Source organism: Aricia agestis, chromosome 8, assembly GCF_905147365.1.
Source record: "Aricia agestis chromosome 8, ilAriAges1.1, whole genome shotgun sequence".
In the NCBI taxonomy this organism is placed as follows: Eukaryota; Metazoa; Arthropoda; class Insecta; order Lepidoptera; family Lycaenidae; genus Aricia; species Aricia agestis.
The window spans coordinates 16,105,268-16,127,641 of record NC_056413.1 but is presented as its reverse complement, the minus strand read 5'-3'; the positions used below and the strand labels follow the sequence as shown (position 1 = coordinate 16,127,641).

The 22,374-nt window shown below is 36.8% G+C and overlaps 2 protein-coding genes and 1 non-coding gene across 3 annotated transcripts in view; 1 reads left to right on the top strand and 2 right to left on the bottom strand.

The window, feature by feature from the left end:
• Positions 1 to 1,931: 1,931 nt before the first annotated feature.
• Positions 1,932 to 6,262, top strand: LOC121729349 (uncharacterized protein C1orf131-like). Its single transcript, XM_042117828.1, has 3 exons — positions 1,932 to 2,283; positions 2,403 to 2,587; positions 6,188 to 6,262. Exons 1-3 carry the CDS (start codon positions 2,028 to 2,030, stop codon positions 6,248 to 6,250), a joined length of 504 nt encoding a protein of 167 aa, XP_041973762.1. The 5' UTR covers positions 1,932 to 2,027; the 3' UTR covers positions 6,251 to 6,262.
• Positions 6,263 to 6,480: 218 nt separating this feature from the next.
• LOC121729337 (GATA zinc finger domain-containing protein 7-like) overlaps positions 6,481 to 22,374 on the bottom strand; it is a 59,185-nt gene continuing 43,291 nt past the window's right edge. The window contains exon 3 of the mRNA XM_042117816.1: positions 6,481 to 9,858. Coding sequence (XP_041973750.1) covers positions 6,667 to 9,858 — 3,192 coding nt within the window. The 3' untranslated portion in view covers positions 6,481 to 6,666. The remainder of the gene's footprint in view (positions 9,859 to 22,374) is intronic.
• Trnak-cuu lies at positions 10,809 to 10,881 on the bottom strand. The gene has a single exon. It is a non-coding gene; the product is annotated as a tRNA-Lys (tRNA).

Sequence of the window (22,374 nt, the reverse complement as noted above, 5' to 3'; positions counted from 1 at the left end):
ATAACTGTTTTTTTTCTGATTTAGTTTGAACTCAAACTACTATATTGAGGTAAATAGATCTGAAAACTTCACAATAGTAAAACGATTTTCTTTGTAATTTTATTTCAAAACATACTAAGTAATGACTTAGTTCATTATGTTTAATGACTTAGTGCATTTTGGAAATGAAGGACAATAAAAATAACATATTTTTTCCTTTTATAAGTACAAAAATATATTTCTTTATCTAAATAACACTTTTTATCACAATGTATTTGTGCACTAACATAAAATTACTATGCATTATATAAGAGAGTAAACACAATTCAGTTTTTAATATATACCCAAAAGTTGCATCATGAGGACATAGCACATTTTGAAATATCACTTTTCAATTGACATTTAGACATGGTTTTTTATAGTTTATTGGAGTTTACAACAAAGAACTCATAGGTAGATCATAGATGCAGTAATAATTTTAATCATGGACTTTAGTTTTTAACTTTTTACGCGCTGATAAAATCTGCAATTTATACGATGCTTGTAGAATATGAGCCTTGGTTTTAGGAAGAATCCGAAGAAGACAAATTATGCCTACTATAATTTAGTTTTTACTGTATTTGCGAAGAAACGTTCAGTTATTGGCAATGATATTCTACTTATACAGATATGTTACGTCCATACTATTTGCCGGCTTAAAAGGCCCATTCACGGCTCACGGCAGGACTGCACGGCAGTCCTGCAGTGAATGGGCCTCACTGATTGGTTCACACTCGGTGTGGCCGGCCGGAAACAACGAGTGTGAACCAATCAGTGAGGCTAATTCACTGCAGGACTGCAGTGCAGTCCTACCGTGAATGGGCCTTTTAAAATCTCTTCTGAACAATTTTCAAATTCAAAATTGCAGACATTGACAAATTTAAGTGAAACAAAATATACGAAAAACCATTTACATAAAAGAGACAGTTCTAATTTTAAACGTCGAATCGTATCGCTGTCTCTTTCTTCGCCTGAACTATGACGAAAATTTGATTTTTTCCAGATTGTTCGAAAAAATAATTGAAAATGTAAATAATCGAGGTAATTATTGCAATCAAGACATGTGGTAAGAGATTCCATGTGTTTTGTTTACTTTCGAGTCATAATTGGTACATTTTCGAAAAACGCACAACGCGACGTCATTTTCAATTTATTTAGGTAAGACAAGACGCAGCACGTTTGTGACTGCGCTCGCTGCAGACTAAACAACAGACGGTCCAATTGGGGCGTATTTGAAGCTTCACAACGCGCGCGGTAGTAACCAAAGAGAATATAATCACTACGATAAACGTAGTATTAATTTCATTGGATTTGAGTATTTCATTAATGGTTATTGGCAAATGGCAAAGAGAAAAAGACGAGAAAAAGAGCCTAAGTTGTCATGTCGTTGTCACTTGTCAGATGTCTATTGTCATATTTTGTCATCAACTGTGCCAAATTTTTAAAAGCCAAATTTTTAAAAAGAAGAATAAGAAGGTTTTTTGGGAGAATGTGAAAGAGTGATGTTGTGTTTTTATATTATTTTCCTAAAATTGTGTTATCTGGGTTTTTAATGTGTAATATTGGTAGGATATTAACCATTAAATATTCGCGTGCACAAGTGTGGGAAAGTGATGTAGTAACCAGAAACGTGCTCTTTCGTGTTCCCTCCAAAACTCCATCAAAAGTTTCAGTAAAGCGTCCTACCACTTTACTGAATCGACCGACTTGACTTCTTGACTGTATTGACTTTATACTTAGACTTTGACTAGACTTTGGACCTGACTGACCTGACGATAATATATAAAAAATTGTAATAAAGAATATTGTTTTCCCGCCATAATATTATACTCGACACTAGCCATGGTTATAGCCGAAGTGCCATTATATGAAAAAAAAAGAAGAAGAAGATCATCTGTGATTGTCATTTTCACGTGTTCGTTCTTTGCTGCTTCTTTGTAAATATTGAGATTTTTTGCGATAAAATAATTTTATGATAGTGTTAAACTAATTATATAAATAATATTTTGATGTCTTTAATAGTAACGAAAGCGGCTCTAGCGTTGAAGAACGCGGAATCCAATTTTGAAGTAGTAAAATATGAATCGCATAAACCTAAAAAGAAAGCACTCGAAAGTAAAGATACACCAGAATCAAGTGATAAAGTAGCACGAAAGAAGGAATTAGATTTAAAGAGAGTTCGTCATGAAATAGTAAAATTTGGAATGTCAGGTTTTGATGCTACAAAGAAGGAAGAAGCAAAAATAGCACTAGCTGTAAGTTTAGGTAAGAAAATTATAAATAACTGTGTGAATTGTGACTATCAATGTGTTCAGTAGGGTTGTTAAACAAAGGCTGAGTTAATAAATAGCATCAAAATATATAGATATTGTTTCATCTTGCAGGTGCAAAACCCCCTAAAAGGGAATATGTAAACTACAAAGACTTGATGGCAAATAGGAAAAAAGAAAAAGAGAAGGAAAAACAGGAAAAGCAACTCATGATGGCCAAAACAGTGTTTGCTAATAAAACTAAAAAGAAGAAGTCACAGAATAATGATGTGGGCCACTTGTTGAGCAGTTACGGAAAGGTATGTCAACTCCATTTCAATGAAAGTTGACATAAATGTAAGCTAACTTCAGTATGACTGACTGACAATGCTACCAATTGAAATGTCTTGTTTTAATCCTTCGTTTACCTGATGTCATATATTATTATCTTACCTAACTTTACATTATCTGTGAACACCACCGACACACCAAATGGAACACACTACGAGTAGTGAAGAGAGCTTGTGTGACATTAATCTTATTAAAAGCGAAATTTCCGAAAAATACATGATTCCTATTAAAATTGAAAATACACAGGTTAACATGGAATTTGACACTGGAGCTACCTTGTCCTCGATTTCACTTAAGCTGTACAATGAATTAAAAATTAAAACGAGAATTTTCAAAACAGACATGAAATTCAGAACATACACAGGAGAAATTTTCAAGCCAGTCGGAGTGACTTACGTCAAATGCTCCTACAAACATCAATGTTTCAATGGAAAACTATACATTATTAATCAAGACGTAGACCCTATTTTTGGTAGAAGTTGGATGAAGGAAATTTCAATCAATCTGGCAGATATGCGAGCAATACACACAGCCACACCTAAACTAGAGAAGCTTATAGAGGAATACTCGAATACGGTATTTAAATCTGATTTAGGAATGATACCTAACTACAAAGCCCATTTGAACCTAAAGGAAGATGTCCAACCTATTTTTATTAAACCTCGAAGAATTCCTTACGCCTTAAAAGACAAGGTTGATAAGGAAATAGATCGACTTAGCAGAGAAGGAGTGATCACTAAAATAGATCATTCGGATTGGGGCACACCGATCGTCCCCGTCGTGAAACCAAACGGCAGTATCCGCCTATGTGCCGACTACAAGGTAACCCTAAACAAGGTAATAAAGGACGAACAATACCCTATACCTATTATCGAGGACATATTCGCTGAAATGAACGGAGGTAAATTCTTCTGCACTTTGGACATTACCCAAGCCTACCTCAACATGGTAATGGACGACGAAAGCGCTGCCCTGCAAACCCTTAGTACACACAAGGGAACTTATAAGGTAAACCGCCTAATGTTTGGGGTTAAGGTCGCTCCAAGCCTCTGGCAAAAATTCATGGATCAATTACTCCAAGAATTAGAAGGGGTCAAATGTTTTTTCGATGACATTATCATCCAGGGAGCGTCAGAAGTGCAACTACTTACAAGACTGAGCCAAGTCTTACAAAAACTACAAGAAAGTAACCTAAGAGTAAACAGAGATAAATGCCAATTTTTTAAACGTAGCATCAATTACTTAGGACATACAATAGACAAAGACGGCTTACACAAAAATAGAGAAAAAGTAAAAGCTATATTAGATACAAAAAGGCCTGTAAACCGAAACGAACTTCGAACCTTTCTCGGTATGGCCAATTACTATAATAAATTTATCCCCAACTTGGCAACACTCGCAAATCCACTAAACAGATTATTAAAAAGAGAAAACAAGTTCATTTGGTCATCAGAATGCGAGACTTGTTTCAATAATATAAGGAAGGAAATCGCCAGTGACAGAGTTCTAGCACATTTCGATCCAAAGAAACAATTAATTATAGCCACTGACGCCTCACCTGTAGGATTAGGAGCAGTACTTTCACATAGGCTACCAGATGGATCAGAAAGACCTGTGGCATTTGCGTCGAGAACATTAGCCACAAGTGAAAGGAAATACAGCCAAATAGATAAGGAAGCTACAGCCATATTCTGGGGTATCAAAAAATTTTTCCCTTATTGTTATGGACGGAAATTTACACTGGTGACAGACCACAAGCCACTTACTTCCATCTTCCATCCCCATCAAACACTCCCAGCCCTAAGCGCCATGAGGCTTTTTCACTACGCACATTTTCTTTCGGGATTCGACTACGAAGTCGAATACAGAGCTGCCGCTAAACATGGCAACGCGGACTACCTATCTAGATTCCCTGTGGAAACAGTGCACGAAACCTACGAAGACCAGCATTGCATCTATCAACGCGCTCAAATCAACGTTTTAGACATCAATCCAATGACCATTGTCCGGGAAACGCGGAATGATGAGGAACTAAATACCTTGCGAGAGGCCCTACAAAATGGCAGATCCTTACGCGCAATAGGTTTCAATGACAATGAATTCACGCTTCAGGATGACTGTATCCTCAAGGGAACTCGAGTCGTTATACCACAAAACCTACGAGAGCAAGTACTAGACGAACTCCATGCCGGGCACAGTGGTATAGTCAAAATGAAGGCTCTAGCTCGCAGCCACGTTTATTGGAGAAATATCGATAGAGACATTGAACAGAAAGTAAAGTCATGTAGGGCGTGCCGTTTACAACAAAACGAACCCCCTAAGGCCCCACTACATCATTGGGAGCAACCGACGGGGCCGTGGCAAAGGCTGCATATCGATTTTGCCGGACCGATTCAAGGCCAACAGCTCTTAATAATCGTGGACGCATTTACAAAATGGGTTGAAATACTACCAACAAAAAATACCACAAGTTCCTGGTGTATCAAGAAACTAAGGGAATTATTTTCCATCTTTGGAATCCCATATACACTTGTGTCAGATAACGGACGTCAATTTGTATCAGCAGAATTTACGGATTTCATGGATAAATGCGGAATAGTACATAAAACGTCAGCTCCTTACCATCCGGCCACAAACGGGCAAGCCGAACGCTACGTACAGACCATTAAAAAGGCAATACGTGCAATGGAGGGGGAGGAAGGCGACTTACTAAGTAAGCTAGTGACGGTCAAGACGCGTCTGAGACGCACCCCCAACAGCGAGGGACAAAGTCCGTACCAGCTAATGTTTGGCCGTGACATTCGAACTTCCCTTCACGCTATGTTTCGCAAAATACCGCAGACTACATCGAGAGCCAGCATCGACATGCCCACAGTTAAGATGTTCACACCAGGCGACCGGGTCCAAGTCAGGGCCTACGGCTCCCAGAGATGGGCCTTTGGAACGATCTTACGACGTCTGGGCCAACTGCATTATGAGGTCCAAACAGATTCAGGAACAGTCTGGCGCCGGCATGTAGAGCAGCTTTTGCCTGCTCCAGGAATTCGAGAATAGCGGCGGAGGGCTGTCATATATTATTATCTTACCTAACTTTACATTATCTGTGAACTATTGTGTCACCCATAGACGTTACCATGGAGTTATTGTTGTTATGTTACTTTGTAAATATTATTGCAAATAAAACTACATGAATTAACATTGTATATTTTAATACACAATACCTGACTAACATCATAATATTGTACCTTATTTTAGCAAAGAAATGATTTCTGTTCTATTCTATTCTAGTCGCCGACTACAAAAGTGGCCTCATAGTCGGCATTACCGACTATATGGCACATCTCTAAAATCAATTTTGTCGCTGCATGTGTGAACTTGGGAGTTGAAGCGTTAAAATGCAAGAAACAGATACAATTTCACATATATTATTTAGTAGGGTTTCAATTTATTTTTTACATTAAGATCAAAAATATAAACCTTTTCTATTTTTAATAGTTTTAAAAATTCTTATATCACCCTGACTAACAGATCACAAAGGTTTTATAAACATAAAACTTTTATCTTTTCAGGTGCAGAAAAAGGACCTTCAGAGCAAAGAAACAAAAGGAAAAGGGAAGAAAAGAAAAAAATAAGATCTAAAGATGTGTTAATATGAAATTAAGATTGTTTTATTTTTAAATAATTAAGTAAGTATGTGCTAAAATTGAATAGAATATCTATAAAATCATTTTTTAAATTCTGGTTTGTTTTCTCCCCTTTAACTTTAAAAAAATCCTAATAATTGGCTATTAATTAAAATAATAGCAATTATTCATATAATTTTTTTTTCACATAATATTATGTGAGGCAATCAAACAGCAAATATGTTTAACAACTTTTATTCAATTAAAAGTATATAGGTAAGTATATTAAAATATTATTTACATTACATTTAAATACATTAATATTATGCAGGCAAGTTCATTCTCTTTACAATAAATAGAATAAGAAATAATCTTGTAAAACTAAAATATAACAATTTAGATTACATTATTACATTGTTATTATGCTAGACATACGGTTCAAAATATTTTATAGCAGTCGTCATAGGTTTTTCGTTGATTTTATTCGTTGCGATTGGGTTTTTCACCCGCATCTTAATGTCCTTGGGTTTCAAAACATTTTTATGGTTGGCACTGGGAGGCCTCATACCCACATAATGTTTACTAGGCGTAAATATAGACTTAGAACTAAGACCAGATGTCTCGAGGAAGAAATCGAATGCACCTTTAGTTTTGCTGGCGTGCGTCTCGGGGTTTATTATCATGCCCGGCTCGCACTTGACCGTGTTGTAGGAGCCGCTGTTGCTGCCAGAGGAATTGCTAGATTCGATATCGGAATTCCTTACGGACTCAGTCTCAACATTTTCTATATTAGAAAGCAGATCAGGTTTGTTGGTGAGCTTTGCATTTTTTGACTTGCTTACAGTTTCCTTACATTCGAGAAATGTCTGGTTTTTTTCACTTTCATTCTCGTTGTTCTCAATCGAAACATACTGCTTTTCTTCTTCAGGTACTGTGGTGAGTGGCTCCGTGACGTCAGTGATGGAGGTGTCGCTGCTGCCTGAACTTATCCTGTACTCCTCCGCGACGCCGCTGCCGAGTTCCTCGGCAATTTTGAACTCCTCGAAATCCTGCGACAGATCAAACTTGTCTATCTCATCGAAATAATCCGTTTGGCGTATTTCCGTTTTGGTCTGGACTTTAGCACGGTTGAGATTGTCGAGTTCGGTTAGGTTGATTTGCTTTCCGGTCGTCTTGACACCCTTATTGATCTCTGACAGTATCGACGACACAGTATTGCCCATTTGAATTGACGCTCGCGAGTCCAGCTTGGGTTGGAGTGGATGGATGCTGAAGTTACTCAAGTAGCTGTCGCTAGCGTGTTGGAAGGAGCGTATATTCTCGTTGGGCTTTTCGTCCTCCTCGGGAATGATGATCTCGGTGACGTGGGGAAGCTTAGGAATGTCCTGGTCGCTGATTTTGGTCTGCATCCGCGGTATGGACACGACTTTGGCCACGGAGTTCTTCTGATTCAACGTGTGCACTGGGTACTGCTCGTTGTGTATCTCAACAGTCGGTTGCGTCAGCAGCAACTCCCTCTTACCGTTGCTGACTACTGGAACATTTATCTCTGAAATGGAGCAGTAGTCTGGTTCTAAATTTTTAACGGTGGCCGTTTGTCCCACGCTTCTCGTCTTAACGTCTGCAACCCGTTGATTAGCCGCAACGGCTTCAGAGTCTAAAGGTTCTGTGGCTGGTTTCACGGGGTTCTCTGACTTCCATTTCGTCGACAAGTTCTTTGGTTTAGGCGGCAGGGCAGGTGGGGTCCGAGGTACTTTTCTCTTGTTAAATATTTTCATCGCCCCAGGGCCATCGTTCTTCGAGTCGATGGCATGATTATTCAGATTACGACTTTCAATGTTGGCCGCAATGTTTTTAACAATCGACCCTCTTATTTTAGGAGCGCTGGTCTTCTCTATGGCATTCACGAGCCGGGGCTCCTGATTTTTAGGCTCGGAAGATTTTGTAATGATTGGCTCGTATTCGTTGCTATAGATACTTTGAATTTCATATTGAAAACCTTGAGCGGTGTTAGGGACTTCATAGCTGTGTTCCGAAGCTGTTTCTAGGCTGAACTTCACAATTTTGTTTGCCCTTCTATCAACTCTAGGCAGCGTATGATTGTTATTACTTGAGCTTCTTATTTTATCATCATAGGATATACTGTTCAGAGTAGAAAACTGAACCCGTTTAGTCGATGATTTTGGACTCGGGCTCGGCGCTTCGCTTGATTTTGAATTATCATTGCTACTATCATCTAAGGAGTTTTGGAGCAATATTTGATTAACACACTCAAGAACCGGATTGTTCTTGTAAATTTCATTCGGTGGGGTGTCGTCAGCATCACTTGTACTAGCGTACCAATTCTCACTCACTTCATTATTATCGTTATTGATATTTGAGTTAGTATTTGTATTTTCGGTAAATCTCATATTGAAGTCATTGTTTTGCCTGACGCTATTGCAGAGAACTTCGTTCCTCGCGGATATGACTTCAGCATTAAGAATACCTTTACGCAAACCGTTCATCATTAAATCGTGAGTTGTTTTATTTTGGTCATTATTTAGTAGGTTGTCGTCTCCACCGTCTGCGTCTTGTTCAGGATCACTCACGTACCACGGCTTTTCATTGCCATCGTCACTGAGCACTTGATTTAAAAACAGTTGTCTATTTGCTTTTATTTCATCAGACGCTTGTCTTTTTATCCCGTGTATTCTCTCCATTTTCGTGGAGTAAGTTTTGTCTGAATCGCTCATCGAACTGTCTTTATCTTTCTTAGCAGCTTCACCGATTAACTGATCAATTTTAAGAGACGCTCTTCTTATATCATTAGCGATTTGATTCGCCGTAACGATGTTATCATCTTGGTTGACTTTGTAGGACATCGCTAGACATTCTTCAGCACTACTGCTATTATTAGTCGGATTGTTGTAAGGAATTTTCTCTGCATTGTCTGAATGCTTGGTGGCATTTTTCCTTCCGCTGTACTTTCGAGATCTTCTGAAGACGTCTCGTCTCACAAACGCCTGCTTGTTTTTAATAAAGGTTCCTTTGCTCCCAACACTCGTGGTATTACCTTCCTCACTGGAGCTGGTGTTACCATATGCGACATCAGTTTTGGGAAGCTGAAAACTTTTACTTAATCTAGTATTTTTTTGGAAGACCGGTGGTGATTTCCTCTCCCGATAACTGCAGCTACGTACGAAAGTGTTTGGAAACCTCGAATCAGTGCTCTCCAAGCTTTGGAATTCTGGATCGGTTTCGATATTAGTCTGTTCACTCGTGAAACCTAGTAATTGCTGACAATTGCTGCAATAGGACTTCTTCGCTTTTAGTTTGTTGATTTCCTCCTGCTGGGACTTGATGATTTTCTCTTTCTGCTGGAGAGAAACACGTATCTGCTTCTGTTCTCTGCTCAGTCTGGATTCGAGGAGAACTAGAGATCTCAGGACGATAGCGAGTTGGTCCTGTCTTAGGCGCCTCTCCTGGGCGGCCTCCTTGTCCCTCGCTGCGAGGGTTTGACTAGCTTCGACCAGCTGGTGTCGCTGCTTCAGCACCGACTCCGACTGCTGCTGCAGGGCGCTCCTGACGGCGTCCAGCTCCCGCCGCAGCTCCATCGCCTCCGAACTGCTGTCCATCTGGAAACAGGAGAAGTTCCATATGAGTAAAATGTTCCAAGGCCACACTTAATTTACGTAACACTTAATTAGGGAACTAACAAGCATGTTGTTACTTGTTACGCTATTCGGGTGTAAGGTAAGTTCATTACTGAGAGATATTGTTGTCAGGTAAACAATAATGTTTACAATATCTCGATCAAAGTCCATAGTTCGATAAGGAGGTCATTAGTAGAGCACATAATGTTATCGATTGCGGAAAAAATGCGTGCCAAATGTAGTATTTATAAACAATATTAATCACTAATCACTATCAACCTATATTCCTGTTAAAATATTACTATCACCTTTTGGTTACTTAAACTTGACCACAAACATTTTCAGTATCTTGTCAACTAGTTGCAGTCTCCTAAACTTTTAGAGTAGGCGCTTTGCTTTGATAAACTTTAGGTAGGTCACGTAAAACAATTTTTTAGGTACGTCTAACTGGTCCAGGTTAAAATTTTAGGCAGGAGGAAAATATTGGAATTAATCTATTTATTACTCTATGCTATTATGTAAAAAAAGTACGCACAATATGACTGCATTTTTTTTTACCTTAAAAACGTTACTTCTATTCTATGGCGAGCATTAGATTTACGTATAAAATTAAATATTTATTAACTATAATTAGTTATAACTTCACAACAAAACTACATTGTGACCTTTGTATCAAAACAATGAACGTGGTTTAGTGCTTATTACGTTATTTTAACGTTTGAATTGCTATTAGGTACGTAAACGTAAGTAATTAAATTGTTGTTTGTTGACACTTGACCTATCACATTACCGAATTCCTAGACTTTATAAGTGCCAAGAAAATTAATCCACAAGATTTAGTAAATATTTTTTGTTATCAAAAATTTTATTACTATATTAAAAAAAAAAACTATTTTTACACTCAATATCCGTTAAAAGTGAAAAATATATTACGCCCAACGTGGGGCTCGAACCCACGACCCTGAGATTAAGAGTCTCATGCTCTACCGACTGAGCTAGCCGGGCTGTGATTGTTGTATCCAATTATTGCTATATTTTATAAATAGCGACTTCTAGTAGGTCTTTTGAAATACCTAATACTTTTGATTTTTTTCCCCTGACTTCGTGTTTCTAGTGTATGCACTGTGCATGTGTGTAATTTTTGCACTCTTATCAAAGTTTGACCTTGGAAGGTATAATTTTTCATTAAAATAATGTCTTGCGTTTGGTGAATTGTGATCGTTGACGGATTATAAACCTTATCATCATATCAATAAGTAATAGGTAAACTTCTCGAATATAAACTTACAAGGGTTTTCCTTACGACTTACGAGACAAGTGCCAACCTTGTAATATCGGAACTTTCAAAAGGTCAACAGGATGTCTCCAAATATAAAAAGATATTATTATTATACCTATACCTAATCTATAGCTATGTCCACACTGGGCGCTTTCGTTTTCAATTTTCGTCATCTTCTTTCATTCAACTTTCGTTTTGGCGCATTCAATAATTGAATGCGTCAACGAACGCAACGCCAACTGTCATTTTTAATAACAAAGCGAAAGTTTTGGATACGGTCAGAACTCAGAGGGCATGCGTCGCGGGCATGCCTCACGTTCGCTGTTCACTGCGCTATAAGTTATAACGCATGCCCTTGACGAGCAGAAAAAGGCACAGTGTGGACAAAGCTTATGAGATTTTTTGTCACGTGCGTGAGCATAAGAAAATCCGACTTTAGCTACATAATTCACGCTTCATCAGATATAAACTTAGGTAGGTAATTATGAAACAAATCATAATAAATTACATTAATACAACGAAACAAAGCCATGGTTGTAATTAAAACAGAGGTTGTTCACATGCCGGAATTGAACCCGCGTCGGCCGTGACCAGTGCAAGGCCGGACTGACCATTGACCAAAATAATGTCGCTTGGAGCTTGGACCACCTTTAGGCCCACCAACCTCTGTTAGTGTTAACAGCTTGTTAATTAGTCATGTCTTCTCTTACATTCATAAAAAACCGGCCAAGTGCGAGTTGGACTCGCCCATGGAGGGTTCCGCACACAGAAATGGATCTAGTTAGAAACGCCATGTAGCTCCAATTTGTATGAACACGAGCGTGTCACTTTTTTCATACCTACTGTGACGTCACAAGAGCGCTTTAGTGATGGGAATACCCGTACGCGTGGAATCGATTCGAAGGCATCGCCGCGCCTCGTCTACTTTGCCACTTTAATAGGTATATCGATTTTTTAACCGATTATTATTCGAGTTAATATACAGAGGAATGATAAATCTAAAGATACGTGCTTGCCAGGACAGGTAGTAATATATTATATTATTCTAAACTAAATCACTAAACAGGAACATAAATACATAAAATATAATTACCGAGTCACAAAATATCCCAAAGCGAACATTATCATTCCTCTGTTTCATGTCTGTTTCGAAAATCGATTAATTAGAATCGAGAATATGTACAACACTATTTGCTTCATTTGACAGAAAAATGAGAATATTGACTGTACCTCGAAACTAAGCGATGAGTGAAAATATCGATTGTTTTATTTAGATTGCGCGCTCAATAGCGGACAAACAGAACGGGCTCTATAATTTTCTAACTAAAGCGGCAATGTATTATGAATCATTCGGTACACACGCAGTTACGTAGATTTCATGGTAAAAACTACAACCACCCGCGATTAACATAAAATAATTGATTTTAAAATAAAGGACACATGATTTAATAATAAAATTCTTACCGATGAAAAGAAACGTATCCACTATTTAGACCAACGTTTCTAGTCGAATTTCCACAGCCAATACGGCACAATTAGACATTTTTACAATTCCGATTGACGTCCGATTCCGATAACGGTGGAGCGCAGACTAAAGAACAGACTTTCGAAATTTTGACATTGTACAACGTTTGGGAACGCGATGGCACGCGAAGTACATACACACTTACACAGTTCTAACTATATCCATTTCTGTGGTTCCGCAGCAGCAATAAGGTTTATCTTTTTGAAATTAAAATGTTTTTGAATTATTTTTATATTTCAGTTGATTTAATGAAAGTTAAATTAAGGTTTACTATTTATGACGTAAAAAAATTCTTGCTAGATCTCGTTCAAACCAATTTTCGTTGGTAGTTTTTATAGCAATGTACATCATATATTTTTTTTAGATTTATCATGAAGCTACTTTAGAAGTTAGAGGGGGGGGGGGGGGGGGCGACGACGACACATTTTACCACTTTGGAAGAGTCTCTCTCGCAAAGTATCCAGGTTCGAAAAAAGTGATATTAGAAACCTCAATATGATTTTTGATGACCTATTCATAGATACACCACACGCATAGGTTAGACGAAAAAAAATTTTTTTTGTTTCAGTTGTACCTATGGGGACCCCTAAAATTTTTAATATTTTTTCCATTTGTCGCTGTGAAATACGGACGGACGGACGGGTAGAAGGGTTCCGTTTTTTGCCATTTGGCTACGGAACCCTAAAAGCGAAAGAGATAACATACTAATTCGTGCATTAACTTTGACAGAGGTTGGTGAAATTGGGCCTTAAACTGGGAAACGAGTACGGTTTCTATTACCCTAATGACCGGTTTACATATTTTCCAGTCCATGAGTCCAGTGATCTAATCCAGCGCTGGATAAGATCAGTGAACTGAAATGACGTAAACCGGCCATAATGCCCGGTTTCTATTCTAAGGTTTTTTGACAGCATATCATTTATTAAACGTTTCTGCATGATTGGTTAATTTTTTGACGTAAGCCAATCAAAATTCAAAAGTGCTAACGAAAAGGCATATTATACCAGGGGCTTTGTAGTCTAGAATGACCATGCCCACCCCAGGATTAAGGCCGTTATGCGGTTAGGACTTAGGACATCTAGGGAGCCACGAGAAAATGGATTTTGATTTGCTATTGCAGTTTTAGGGGAACTGTGAAGACGTTGGATATACCTAGGCAAAAAACTTTAAAAAATAGCTTAAAAGAGAAGACCCAACTTTTAGGCATTAAATATTTATATAAAAAGAGCCATAAATATTTAATACTGTAATTTACACAATAATAGCATTTAAAGTAATATACTATTATTATAATTCCTAAGATAAAGAAAACCAGTTGTGAATTTTTAGAAGGTCGAATAATTGTAGATTGCTCACAAAAATGTGACATCATCAATCAATAAGAAACATCACACATTCCAATTCAAGTTCTTAAGATAGGTATTGATGTAATAAAAATAGCTTTTAAGCAGGAATTGGATATACTTAGGGTCTGCACCAGAGGCGTAGTTATAGTTAAGGTTAAAGTTATCGTCAAATATGGCGTCCATAATGGACTTTTACTAGGGATTTGACAGTTCATTTGACATTTTGTTATGGTTAAAGTTGAAGTTATAGTTAAAGTAAGTTGGTGCAACCCACCCTTATAATATTTTCATGCTAGACTACAGCACCAGCATAGATAGTAAACGTTTCTGTCAATTTAGTACTTTCTATGCTAATATTAATATAAATTTCAAATTGCTCCATTTTCCGTGGATTAGAATCAGTTTCGAAACTTACCATAGCTAAAGGTTGGATGTCAGTGGGTCAAAAGAAAGTACTAAAGGGCTTAGTTTACTTCAAAAAGTGAGCCTTATTCTATCGGCTTAAGGGTAAGGTAAAAACGTGTGTAGGCGGCTAAGATATTGCAATATTGTCGCTTTATGGTGCATTGTGCTCTTATAATGGTCGTATTAAGGTCAAAAGTTGTGCATTGGCAAAAGGAATGTTTCCTTTATATGCCTTTATTGACACTATCGGTGGTGTAACGTTGGTTCTTGCCACTGATGGGGAGTGCCTGGCTTATTTAAAAAAAAAAGTGACATTTCCATTTAAATTTAAAAAAAGTAATAATAACATGAATTTTAATAAAATAAGGCAGTCATTGCTACTTATAAGTACACACTTTAAAGTTTATTCTGTGCACTCTTCATTCTACTTTCTTACTTTCTAATCAAATTATCATAGTGATTACAAACGAAATATGTTTTATGTACTTACTTGCCATTATTTATCTACCTACCCTTTTTTGCTAGTTTGTAAAGTTGCTAAAACAATAATTATGATTAGTACCTACTATTATATTACCATAACCAATAATTTATAGCTCAATGCCTAAAGCTTAAAAGGTTAAAACATATCGATGATCTAATCCCTACTTCCTTTATATTCTAAACACTTATATCAATAGGCATAATAGTTCGATTACCTTTGCCGAATGGAGGAAATAATAAAAAAGTATAATTGTCAAAATGTTTTCCCACGTATTCGTTTTCCTGTGCCAAAAAAAAGTTAATTTACAACCATAAATAAGAGCGACTTTCTAGAAGTATTTAGCGACGGTGAAATTCATTTGCGTACGATTACTCGTCGAAAGTCTATTAATTCTGAACATGATACCATTAAATTATGTACACAATGATTTGTTACAGAACTACGGTAGTGGTAGCGCCGAGGAAATATTATGTTTAGATCTAACATAGAGTAATAAATATTCGTCTGGTCTCTGCCTCTAAGTAGGTATACTTTTACCATCTCAAATAGGTTTTATAAAATCTCTACATTTTTACTATACTTCAATACTTTGACTTTTCTTTAAAGTTTTTATTTACTTTAAGTATAAATTATTTTTTAAATTATAAGTTTACTACCAAAGGTTCTATATAAGTTCTATAACTGATGCATCAACCGACTTTTAATCACAATCGGTTATTAGCAAAGGTCACGTGGGCGCGTTCCACGTTCACAGTTATTTTACCCTTACTTGACCCTTAAATCGACTACAAAAGGATGAGTATAGAAACCCCGACTCAAACTATAACCGTCAGTTCGGTCATACGTGAAACGATGCGCTTTTTGTTATCATTATCATAATACGTTATCTTTATCAGGCCGACACGGATCAATAGACCAAACAGTAGCATAGGAATGTGTTAGTTTAGAAAATATAAGTTAAAACAATGGATCTTAAAATATTATTTAAGATATTTTAGGTCTATTAAGTTTTAATTAAGCGCTAAAATTTTTAAGACCGTCATCTAAAACCTTTCCAAGTACCAACAGGATGGGTAGTTGAGTAGTTCTTCTCGGAGGGTTTCGCAAAAAAAAAAAAAAAAAACAATATTCCCACTTTTAAATATGCATTCAGGCTTCAGCATTAGGATTTGGAGCCGTTACATGTTGTTATAATAGTATCCCGCCTCCGTGGTCCAGTGATTCAGAGCATGGCTCTTGACTCGGAGGTCGTGGGTTCGATTCTCGCGTTGGAAACATATTGTTATTTCCAAGTTTGGTTAGGACAATGCAGGCTGATCACCAGATTGTCTGACAAGTAAGATGATATGCGTCGGATGGGCATGTAAAAAGTCGGTCCTGCGCCTGACCTCTCGCCAGTCGTGTCGGTCTTCCGTCCCACTGGGTTATGAGAGTAAAAGGAATAGAGAGTGCTCTTGTGTATTACGCACACACTTGGGCACTATAAAATTACTCCTGCGTACCTGGCCTGGTTTCAATGAAACCGGCCACCGTCACCGAAACCGGTCGTGGTGTGGGAGTTTAAAAAAATAGTAGTTTCGGGCAGATTAATAAAAAAGTCATGTTTTTAGGGCTTCCAGCCCAAGCGCAACAGTAGCTGTTTTAATAGTATATTTATTGAACGTCACGCCTTATAACACCAACTATTAACTTACATGCACTTAGGTATAATCGGCGTTAGATTTAGGTTTAGATAGGTGTTAGTGACGTCATGGTGCGGTTGCGAAAACGTTACGAGAACCAGATTTACTCTAATAACCACGCGTAAATCTTATAACCAGCCAGTTACTTGATGATACATTTTACTAACATCAGCTGTTGTAGGTGGCAAAAAACTATGCTTAAGCAAAGTTTAAAAAAATAGTTTTCCAAATTCATATTCAAAATTTACTAACATAGAAGCATGAATGAACAAAAAGTAAATTCTAAAATAGAACAATATTAAGCTAAGGGAAATTGGAAAATAATTAATAATAAACTGAGGTAAAGTTGTGGTTTATGTGACGTATCGCTGACGTCAGTGGCGCAGTTAACGCACACTAACAGGGGACACTCACATCCGTGGTTTTCCGGTTATGAAATTGTGATTCACTAACTATAGAACTTAATTATTTTGACACGTTTTACTGCCGCACTCAGAGTATCCAGATGATTAAACAAAGACTTTGACATATTATAATGTATTGGAGTTATGTCAAAATCTTAATTAAATTACAGTTAAGTAATAATTATAGGTCTAACAGAATCTGATGGCAAAAAGTGAGAAAATAAATTGACTCTAGCAATACCGGGAGGGCATACCAGCCAGGCTGGCCAGCGGTGGCACAGGACTGAGCACAATGTAAGACCTTGGGGGAGGCCTTTGCCCATCAGTGGTGTCCCACTGGGCTTTTTTTCCTTATAGCGGCTTATTCTGTGTGTTAAATATGCAAATATAAAAGTTTATCCAATGATCAAGGATATTTTTTAAAAATCTGCTGTCAAAAATTGCCATCGGATTCTGGTAGACCTATAATATTCGTGTTTGAGTGGAAAAGTTATTATCCTAATAAACAACAACAGTAAACTGGGCATATCGATTACAGAATCGTAAATAACTTTTTAACCTAAATCCATGTAAATTCGAAGCAATACAAATGTGTAACAGGATTATGTTAAGTTGACAAGAGATTAAACGGAACGTGACTGACATTGCAACTTATCATTGTCAGTCACACCATTAATCTAAGTTCTAAGTTACAATAAATGACGTAAGAACTGTTTTTTAAACAATACACGTTACTTTCACCGAAAACTGTGTTGTGGATTTAAAATAGAGACGATTAGTTAATACTTAAGTGTTACTTTAACTTGTTTTGTATTTATTTCTTAACAAAGTATTGAACAACAGTCAGAAAACGGGGAATATCTAGATTCCAGAGCTTACTAAATGAACCATTTACTAAACTCAAGTTAAAAATATTTCTGAACCACTTTGCATAACGTTAAATGTAACTGTTTTTGTAACTGACATTCCTAGCACTTCTTTGAATATTAGCATGTTCATAACTTTTATCTTTTATTTAAGCGATCTCTTAAATTTTTTGCGTTAGGGACACTATTTTACCCAATTTATTAGGTACCGAAACAAACTGATTGTACTTTAGGATGTGTATTCACTATTCAGAATCCCCTGTATTGGGTTCACTGTAAAAGTAAGCGCTGAAAAAGTATTTTTTATCACATTGTTTTGTTACATTATGTATATTGTATACATAGTAAAAAGCACAAATAAAACACAATACTACTTGCACTTTTTCCACTATATTCATTATTCATTAATTACTACAAATTTAACTTAAAAAAGACCGGTTTCGATAAAAATCATCATCAGGTGTACTTAACGTCGGTAGCTTTAAATAATTAAATATAATCAAACCAAATATTAGGGTTGTCAGCATCATGGTATTTTTTACTTTTTATTTATGATATTTTTGCTTTTTATTTTTATTAATTATATAGTAAAAAGCGACTAAACTACGCCATAGCATTTAAAAGTAGCAAGGACTCATGGGTTCACATTTAATTTAATTTACCGTCTATTTTGACATACCGCTGTTAGCAACAATGGACTATTTTACGTTTATTGTAACAATATATCATAATGTACATGTTATAAAATATTACAATACGCACACGTAAGTCTGTAAGAGGCGATCTAAGGCATCCGTTACTTGGTACGCAATCCTTGTTGCGTGACGACGCATCTTGTAATTTCCTACGTGTTTCACAACTCCACACCGCTCTATTATTACAAGTGGTAAAATAAGTAAATATAGAGATAAGTGCTCTATGCGTTCGTTATTAGTTATTACTAACTTGTGTTAAAGGCCCTTAAAGCCCTAAAGAAACTATAACTGACTACCATTGGTCTTGATTGATGATTCATTTATTATAATCTAAAAATGACTACAAAGAGATATAAGCGACAAATATACACGCTCTAGCTCTCTTATATTTTTATCACTGTATCTATTGATAAAATGGATTGGAGAGCAAGAAACTCTACATATTGCTTCCTACCTCCAATGTCCATCTTCGTTAATTAGTAACTCTATAATCAGAATTGTATAAGACATGTAGATTCAGCCTTACAAATCTGTAGAGATCAGAAAACTGACTATTCTGCTATAGTTCCTCAAAATCATGATTTAGTACTTCGACGGATTGAGGCCAAAATTCAAAACCTAACATAATTAGCATTTGCGTGTTACATAGACGTGTTATTTTAGTGACTAACATGGCCATAAGCTGTTAAAATATGCACGAATACCGTTCTGTTTTCACTTCTTTTGGGGTGCGCATTTGTATGCACCGTGGTAACGGTTAGGTGTGTAATTTCACGCAAATTATAATAAACACGTTAAAATTATTAATAATAAGTTGAAGAAAGTAACATAGCTACTGTATAAGGTATTATATTATTATGTATAACTTATAAGGTGTGTTAATATTTAAAGAATACCTGTTAATTTTTGAAACAGTATCTAAAATAGACATTATAACTACAATAGACAAGCTAAAGATTCGAAACGCTAAGTTCTACATTGCTGTTAATTTAAGTACTTTAGAAGTACTTTTTAAAAATGTTCTAATCCATACGTCCATACTTAATAATATTATAGATGCGAAAGTGTGTCTGTCAGTCAGTCTGTTTGTCTGTCTGTTACCTCTTCACGCTCAAACCGCTGAACCGATTTTGCTGAAATTTAGCATAGAGATACTTTGAGTTCCGAGAAAGGACATAGGATAATTTTGTTTCCCAAAAAATGTACGGTTTCCGCGTGACAAACAATTTTGGCGCAACGGAGTTGCAGGCGTCATCTAGTCAGGCATAAAATCAAGTATATAAACATCCACTTAAATAGTTCAAATACAATTAGGTGTTGACATCATACATAACATAACATACATTATCGATAATTGTAATCGATTAACGAATTATTCGGATATTTTGTATGTAATTGGCTAGTTACTAGTTTAACGGGTAAAAATGCAGCATGTATGTGGGACGCGTCACGCGCCACACGTTATTTAAAGCTATACCAGTTTTAACACGCAAGATTGATTTTAACTGTTTAGTGATTTCAGCAAGAGGCTGCCCTGCCCTGCCCTGATGATTGTTTTTAAACTTTTTTAATTATTAAAAAAACTGACTTAAAACAGTATTTCGCAATAATGGAACCAACTTTTGTATGGTAATGTCGTCTTTCCAACAAAAAAATACCCGATTAAATCTTAGTTATCCCCGACCAAAACATTATACGATCGAATTGGGAAACTTCCTCATTTCTTAAGTTGGCAAAAGCAACTGAAGTAATATTCAAAGTGTAGTTAAATAATGCAGAAAATAGCAATCATCGTTAATTTTAAGTTCAAAGCCATTACTGGCCTAAGCTTAGTAAAATTATTAGGTACAGAAATGAAATTATCATTAACAATCCAACCTTGTCAAAACATGTGCGAATAATACGATCAATAATTGAAGGCATCGGCTTAATCGAAGAATAAGCTGTAATTTACTTTAAGAGTATTTTAATTACAGGTTTACCAACTTACAATTATCGAGATTGCTAATCCTTGACATTTAATTTTTTTTTACTTCATTTTAATGACTTTATTTGTACACTAATAAAAGGTAACCTTAATGTAAACATGATAGGTATTAAATATTAATACACAAATAGCTAAAATATTTGCGTTTATTTCTATTTGTGTCATCAGATTTGTTAGTAATTGTATAATAATAATCCTGAAGGTCGAATGTATTGCCCTTTTGAAGATGATATTTGATCATTTAAACACGACATTAACATTTTATTACTCTTCAAAAAACATTAAGTAACATCCGGGTCAAAGAGAGCCCCTCCGGATGTCATCGTAGTTACGCCCCTGAAATCGTTACACAGTAAAGTAAATATGAGACAGTCTTTAAATGCTGGCCATCTAGCCATGCACAGGGTACTGTAAAAATCGTAGAATTGTGTTACCATTTTAATAAATCCAAAGTGGGAAAGACTGATAAGTCTTAAATTAGTCTAACGCAACATTCTTGAAACTAAAATTGATGTGTATATTAATTAATACATTTTGTTGTGTTTTGACTACAAAACACATAAACTATCATTGTATTTTTAGAGGACGCAATTTTATTTTTGGGACATGTGGCGTTCAAGATGCCGGCCGGGGACAAGGGTGCAGGCGACAGGCGAACCCACAAATTTGAGGTTAAGCTTCTATTGACCCCCTCCCTACATGTCCCAAAATAAAATTGCGTCCTTTAATAAATGCAGTATTCGGTCCTAAAATTGTAACATTTTACATTTCAATGGACCAATGACGCCGCGCCCGCACGCCGTTTATCGCACAGGAACTGTTTTTTCCGGAACAAAAGTATCCTATGTCCTTTCCCGCGACTCAAGTACCTTCATATCAAATTTTAGGCAAAATCTGTCCAGCAATTTGGGCGTGAAGAGGTAACAGACAGACAGGCGTTCGCATTCATAATATTAGTATAGATTTTACGAAAGTTAAGGTACCTAGATCGTTTACCAAGCGTCCCCTACTTCCTTCTTTCTTCTCATCTCGGGCGTGAAATAATGCATGTTTAGTATTTATCAGGCCACGTAGACGATCGCATGCAAATCGCCGTGAAACTCGCCATCGCACGCAATCCCGAATCTAGATCTGCGCAGACGCAATACTGAGAAACGTATCGAAGTCACCTACTTCATACTTCATGGTATGAAAAGTTCATTTATTTATATTAATTGTTCTCGATCTTAAGTCTTCTAACGTCTTAAGGGTTAAAATTACTAAAAAAGTAGTTTTTTTTTTATGAAATAAGGGGGCAAACGAGCAAACGGGTCACCTGATGGAAAGCAACTTCCGTCGCCCATGGACACTCGCAGCATCAGAAGAGCTGCAAGTGCGTTGCCGGCCTTTTAAGAGGGAATAGGGTAATAGGGGAGGGTAGGGAAGGGAAGGGGAAGGGAATAGTTGAGGGTAGGGAAGGGAATAGGGTAGGGGTTAGGGGATTGGTCCTCCGGTAAACTCACTCACTCGGCGAAACACAGCGCAAGCGCTGTTTCACGCCGGTTTTCTGTGAGAACGTGGTATTTATCCGGTCGAGCCGGCCCATTCGTGCCGAAGCATGGCTCTCCCACGTATAGGTGGAATATCAGGTGCAACCAAGTTTTGGTTTGTGTTAACCCCCAAAACTCCTCCTGTCTACGCCCATGAGCAGTGTCATAAAAGTACTAACTATATGACGATAGAACACCCTAGCTAGATGCCTTATTGTAGCCAAATTATGATTAAAAAACAGTTTCATTTATCTTTCAATTTTCATCCTTTGATTACACTAAAAGACATCGTTTTA